The sequence below is a fragment of the Rhinopithecus bieti genome, unplaced genomic scaffold (assembly GCF_001698545.2).
Source record: "Rhinopithecus bieti isolate Rb0 unplaced genomic scaffold, ASM169854v2 scaffold_5497, whole genome shotgun sequence".
NCBI classification, from domain to species: domain Eukaryota; kingdom Metazoa; phylum Chordata; class Mammalia; order Primates; family Cercopithecidae; genus Rhinopithecus; species Rhinopithecus bieti.
Window position 1 is genome coordinate 246,991 of NW_016805006.1, and position 7,305 is coordinate 254,295.

Here is a 7,305-nt window from a genome sequence, read left to right on the forward strand (position 1 = left end):
ACAAAATTAAATGTTTATTCATGATTTTTAAAACTCATCAAACTAGTAAAAAGGACCTTTACATAAAACCTACAATTATTTATAATACTTAAGGTTAAAAAAAAAAAACAAAGGGTCTATGTGGTTAAGAAAGATCTTAGAAAATATTTTCTATAATTTTCTTGAGTGTAAAATAAAATACAACATTTTGGATGTGAGTTATCCATATTTGGCAAAAGTAGGGAATTTTTAATACATATTCTTTGTTACATTGTATTGGATAGCTTCTATAACTTTTCTCCTAATAACAAATTGTTTAAAAGAATCTATAAAATTGATTTTTTTCCAATTTTCTGTCTGTCCCACTAGAAAACTGGATTTATTTCCGATGTTATAATTATTTGATTTTCTCCCTATTTTTTTCTAGATGTATTCGACACCAAAATGATTGGGGAGCTCTTATTCTAGTGGATGATCGCTTTAGGAATAACCCAAGTCGCTATATATCTGGTAAGATCTCAACTGGGCTTAGAGTAAAAACTAGTAACAATCTTCATATTTTTATCATGGTAAAAAACACATAACATGAGCTCTACCATCTTATTAAGTGCACAGTACAATATTAACTATAAGCACAGTATTTCACAGTAGATATCTAGAACTTTTAAATCTTACATAACTGAAAGTTAACACTGACTGAACAGCAATGCCCTGTTTCCCTCTCCCCCCATCCCCTGGCAACCACCGCTACACTTTCTGCTTCTATTAGTTTGACTACTTTAGATACCTCATATAAATTGAATTATGCAGTATTTGTCCTTCTGTAACTGGCTCATTTCAGTTAGCATAATGTCCTCAAGGTTCATCTATGTTATAGTATCTGACAGGATTTCCTTCTTTTCAATGACTGTTTAATATTTTATTTTATGTATACATTATACCATATTCTCTTTATCCATTCATCTGTCAGTAGACATTTAGGTTGTTTCCACCTTATGGATATTGGGAACAATGCTGCAATGGACATGGGAATGCAGATATCTCTTCAAGATCCTGATTTCAGTTTTTTTGAATAAATACCAAGCGTAGGATTGGCGAATCATCATAGTTCTGAGTTTAATTTTTTGATTTGATACTGTTCTTCACAGCAACTGCACCATTTAACATTCCCACCAATAGCACGCAAGGGTTCCAATTTCTCCATATCCTCCCTAATGCTTATTTCCTTTTTTCTTCTTTCTCTTCTTTAAATTTCATAATGGCTATCCTACCAGGTATGATGTGATAGCACCTTGTGGATTTGATTTGCATTTCTCTGATGATTAGGGATGTTAAGCATCTTTTCTATACCTGTTGGCCGAATCATACGTCTTCTTTGGAGAAACACCTTTTCGTTTGCTCATTTTTTAATTGAGTTATTTGGATTTCTTTGCATATCTGTTTTTTTGGTTTGGTTTTTGGTGTGTGTGTTTTTTTGGTTTGTTTTTTTTTTTTTTTTTTTTGAGGCGGAGTCTCGCTCTGTCGCCCGGGCTGGAGTGCAGTGGCCGGATCTCAGCTCACTGCAAGCTCCGCCTCCTGGGTTTACGCCATTCTCCTGCCTCAGCCTCCCGAGTAGCTGGGACTACAGGCGCCCGCCACTCGCCCGGCTAGTTTTTGTATTTTCAGTAGAGACGGGGTTTCACCGTGTTAGCCAGGATGGTCTCGATCTCCTGACCTCGTGATTCGCCCGTCTCGGCCTCCCAAAGTGCTGGGATTACAGGCTTGAGCCACCGCACCCGGCCCTTGTTTTTGTTTTTGAGACGGAGTCTTGCTCTGTCGCCCAGGCTGGAGTGCAGTGGCACGATCTCTGCTCACTGCAAGCTCCATCACCTCCCGGGTCCATGCCATTCTCCTGCCTCAGCCTCCTGAGAAGCTGGGACTACAGGTACTCGCCACCACGCCCGGCTAATTTTTTTACATTTTTAGTAGAGACGGGGTTTCACCGTGTTTGCCAGGATGGTGTCGATCTCCTGACCTCGTGATCCGCCCGCCTTGGCCTCCCAAAGTGCTGGGATTACAGGCGTGAGCCACCATGCCCGGCCTTGGTGTGTTTTTTTGTTTGTTTGTTTGTTATTGAGATATAGGAGTTTCTTATATATTTTGGAGATTAACTCCTTATCAGATATATGCCTTGCAAATATTTTCTCCCATTCTGTAGGTTGCCTTTTGACTCGGCTGATTATGTACTTTGCTGCACAGAAGTTTTTTAGTTTAACATGGTCCTCCTTGTCGAATTTTGCTTTTATTGCCTGTGTTTTTGGTGTCATATCCAAACAATCGTTGCCAACACCAAGACTGGTTAATTTATAAAGATAAGAGGTTTATTTGGCTTATGGTTCTGCAGGCTGTACAAGAATCCTGGCACCAGCATCTACTTCTAATGAGGGCCTCAGAAAGTCTACAATCGTAGCAGAAGGTGAAGGGAAAGCAAATGCATCACATGGTGAGAGAGGGAGCAAGAGACAGGAGAGGAGGTGCGAGGCTCTTTTTAACAATCAGATCTCATGTGAACTAATTAGAGTAAGAGCTCACTCATTACCATGGAGAGGGCACCAAGCCTTTCATGAGGGCTCTGTCCCCATGACCCACACACCTCCCAGTAGGCCCTACCTATGACACTGGGGAACACATTTCAACATGAGCTTTGGAGGAAACAAATAACCAAAGCGTATCAATCCCCATTGACAGCCTGTTGAAGATCCGTTGACCATACATGTGTGGATCTGCTTCTGGGCTCTCTATTATGTTCCATTGGTTTATATGGTTTTCTTTATGCCAGTACCATACTTTTTTGACTACTACAGCTGTGTAATGTATTTTATAGAATCAAGAAGTACGATGCCTGCAGCTTTTATCTTTTTTCTCAAGATTCTTTTGCCTATTTGTGGTCCTTTGTCATTTCATATGAATTTAGATTGCGGCTGGGCATGGTGGCTCATGCCTGTAATCCCAGCACTTTGAGAAGCCAAGGCAGGTGGATCACAAGGTCAGGAGTTCAAGACCAGTCTGGCCAACATGGTGAAACCCCATCTCTACTGAAAATACAAAAATTAGCTGGGTGCAGTGGTGGGTACCTGTAATCCCAAATATTCGGGAGGCTGAGGCAGGAGAATGGCTTGAACCTGTGAGGCGGAGGTTGCTAAGACCGCGCCATTGCACTCTAGGCTGGGTGACAGAGTAAGACTCTGCCTCGAAAAAAAAAAAAAAGAGATTGTTTTCAGTAGTATGGACATTCTGACAATATTAGGTGTTCCAATCTGTGAACATGGGATGTCTTTCCATTTATTTGTGTTATCTTTATTGTTTTTCAGCAATGTTTTATAATTTTCAGTGTACAGGTTTTTTGCCTCCTTAGTTGTTTATTCCTAGGTATTTTATTATTTTTGATGCTATCATAAATGGGATTGTTTTCTTAAATTCCTCTTTTGATTGTTTTTAGTGTATAGAATTGCAAGTGATTTTTGTATTCTGCAGCTTTACTGATTTGTTTATTAGTCCTAACAGGTTTTTTTTCAATCTTTAGGATTTTCTACATAAAAGATCATGTCATCTGCAAGGAGAGATCATTTTACTTTATTCTTTTTCAATTTGGATTCCTTTTATTTCATTTTCTTGCTTAATAGTCTGGCTAGGACTCTTAGTACAAAGCTAAATAGAAGTAGTGAGAATAAACATCCTTGCTTTGTTCCTGGTCTTAAAAGCTTTTCTTTTTTAAACTTTTGAAGAAACATGCTTTAATTCCTTTCCCATTTTCTTTTGCATACCTTCTATAGATATTTCCTTTGTGGTTACATGGGTCTTACATAAAACATAGTCATAACAATATTTTCAGCTAACAACTTAATTTCAGTTGTATAAAAAACTCTACACTTTTACTTTTCCCCATCACATTTTATTATTAAAGTCACAAATTATACCCTTTTATATAGTCTATCCACTAACATACTATTATAGTTATTTTCATACTTTGTCTTTTAACTTCTGTATAGAATTAAACATTATTTATGTATCACTGTTGTTAAAGTATTCTGTATTTGTGTACACTTTTAACTTCATGAGCAAACTTTATGCTTTTGTGTTGCTTTTAGCAGGCTTCCTTTAGCATATCTTGCAAGGCAAGTTTAGTGGTGAAGTCCCTCAGCTTTTGCTTATCTCGAAAAGTTTTTACCTCTTATTCATTTTGGTAGATGGCTTTACCAGATATAATATCCTTCACTGAAAGGTTTTTTTCTTTCAGCACTTTAAACATGTCATCCCACTTCCTTATGGCATGCAAGATGTCACCTGAGAGATCTTTCTCTTTTTTTGGAGACAGGATGTTACTCTGCCACCCAGGCAGGAGTGCAGTGGCGTGATCATGACTCACTGCAGCCTCAGCCTCCCAGGCTCAAGTGATCCTCCCACCTCAACCTCCTGAGTAGCTGGGACTACAGTCTTGCACCACCAGACCTGGCTAATTAAAAAAAAATTTTTTTTTAGAGATGGAGTCTCACTATGTTGCCCAGACTTATCTCAAACTCTTTGGCTGAAGCAATTCTCCTACCTCTGCCTCCCAAAGTGTTGGGATTATAGGCATGAGCCTTCATGCCCAGCCTGTTAACTGTCTTATGTGACTTCATTTGTATATGACAAGTTGCTTTTCTCTTGCTGTTTTCAAATTTCTAATTTTTTCTTTGACTTTTGACACTTTGATTATAAAGTGTCTTGGTACAGACTTTTGGGTTCATTCTGTTCGGGTTCTCTGGGCTTCATGTATTTGGGTATCATTTTCCTCCCCCCAGATTTATTAAGTTTTTGGTCATTATTTCTATAAATAAGTTTTCTTCTCCTTTCCCTCTTTCTCTTTCTAGGACTCCCAGAATGTGTATATTGGTCAGCTTTGATGGTGTCCCATAAATGAAGTCATAAGGCTTCACTTTTTTTTCCATTTTGCTTTTTCCTTTTTGCTTGCCTGACTGGATGATTTCAAATGACTTGCCTTCAAATTTCCTGATTCTGAGCACTTTGAGAGACTGAGGCTGGTGGATCACTTGAGGTCAGGAGTTAGAGACCAGCCTGGCCAACATGGTGAAACCCCATCTCTATTAAAAATAGGAAAATTAGCCGGGTGTGGTGGTACATACCTGTAGTCCCAGCTACTTGAGAGGCTGAGGCAGGAGAATCGCTTGAAACCGGGAGGTGGAGGTTTCAGTGAGCCGAGATTGTGCCACTGCACTCGAGCCTGGGCAACAGAGCGAGACTGTCTCAAAAAATAAATAAAATAAAATAAAATAAAATAAAATAAAATAAAATAAAATAAAATAAAATAAAATAAAATGAATTTCCTGATTCTTCCTTCTGCTTGATCAAGTCTGCTGATGAACTCCTCTAGTGAATTTTTCAGTTCAGTTATTGTATTTTTAACTCCAAAATCTGTTTAGTTCTTTTTTGTATTCTTTATCTTTGTTGAAATTCTCCTTTTTTTCTATATTATTTTCTTGAACTTGTGAGCATCATTTTGACAGTTATTTTAAATTCCTTGCCAGGTAATTCATATACCTCTTTTTTTGGGGGCTTGGTTTCTGGAGATTTATTTTGTTCCTTTGATAGGGTTATTTTTTCCTGTTTCTTTATGTTTCTTGTAACCTTGTATGGTATCCACACATTTGAAAAAAGAGTGTTTACTGACTGGTTTTGTACAGGGAAAGACCTTCACTATGAGCCCAGGCAGGCATTCTGGGAGCCTCTTAAACCTTTTCCGTGGATCTGTCTTCTTTGGACTTGTCTGTAAATTCCTTATTAGAAATATTTGCTGGTTTTTTGTTTTTGTTTTGTTTTGTTTTTGTTTTTTTGGTCAGGGTCTCACTCTGTCACCCATGTTGGAGTGCAGTGGTACAATCTCAGCTCACTGCAACCTCGGCCTCCTGGGTTCAAGGGATCCTCCCACCTCAGTCTCCCAAGTAACTGGGACCACAGGTGTACACCACTATATCCAGCTAATTCTTGTATTTTTTGTAGACATGGGGTTTCACCACGTTGTCCATGCTGGTCTCAAACTCCTGGGCCCAAGTCATCTGCCTGCCTCGGCCTCTCAAAGTGCTGGGATTACAGGCATGAGCCAACATACCCAACTCTCTTTTGTTCTTAGTAGATTCCAAGCATATAGAGTATGCTAGGTCCAGTCAGTGCTCTATGACAAGCAAGACAGAAACCAGTCCCTAGACAGCTCCTTGAAAAGCCAAGATGCTGGATGCACACTCCAGGCTTTTCTGTACCCCGGAGGGAGTGGCCATCAAACTGTATGGTCCTCTGTTGCACTGTGGTTTCTGTGGAGCAGAACTTTGCTGCACAGCGCTTTTGTTCTCAGTGGTCCCTGGGCATGTAGGGTATGCCGGCTCAGGTCAGCTCTTCAATACAGGTAAGATAGAAGCCAGTCCCTCGGGCAGCCTCCCAGAAAAAGACATAAGGTTCAGTTTTCTCTTTTCTCTCCAGGGAGAAGAAACTAGGAGCTAACTCCCAATCCCATGGTACTATTCTGAAGTGGGGACCATGACAAGAGGGTGCCACAAATTTTCCTCCCCGCTTTGATGCAGCCAGTAGTACAGTTTTTTTCTCACTTGATGGTTTCATCCAACAGTAAACAGTTTTCAGAGTCAATACCAGGAGTTATTATTAAAGAGCCATGGGATACATGTGTATCTCTATTATTACCTTTTAGCTAAAAAAAGTTCATTTTATTATGATAAAGAGATGTTAAATTTTGTTTTGGATTAGCCATGTGTGGGTGTGGACTCTACCTTTTCAATTTCAGAGCTTAATTACTGCATTTGGTTTGATATTAAAACATAAAGCAGAAAACATTGCTTTGTTTGTTTTATCTTCCCTTTCCACATGAATTGTGCAGTAGCATAGGTCAAACAGTAACTAAAGGCAAAAATGCTAAGTGCTGGTATCTAGTCAGCAGGTGGAGCTCAGATTCTTTCAAGTTTTCAAAAGCAGACAATGATATTTTACATTGAAAAGGCTTTCTTTGATTATAAAAAGGTTGAAATGAAAAGGTAAACATAGTACTAAAATTCTTATTTTTATTTACTTATTTCTTTTTTAGAGACAGGTCTTACTCTGTTGCCCAGGCTGGAGTGCAGTGATGTGATCATAATTCACTGCAACCTCGAACTCCTGGCCTCAAGCAATCTTCCCACCTCAGCCTCCCAAAATGCTGGGATTATACGTGTGAGCCACCACACTCAGCCTAAAAATTTTAAGTTTTAGAGAATTTCACTTTTTTTTTTTTTTTTTTTTTTTTTT

The 7,305-nt window shown here is 38.9% G+C and overlaps 1 protein-coding gene across 1 annotated transcript in view; it reads left to right on the forward strand.

The window, feature by feature from the left end:
- Window positions 1-7,305, forward strand: part of BRIP1 (BRCA1 interacting DNA helicase 1) — a 195,283-nt gene that overhangs the window by 181,727 nt on the left and 6,251 nt on the right. The window contains 1 exon segment of the mRNA XM_017870816.1: window positions 407-489. Coding sequence (XP_017726305.1) covers window positions 407-489 — 83 coding nt within the window.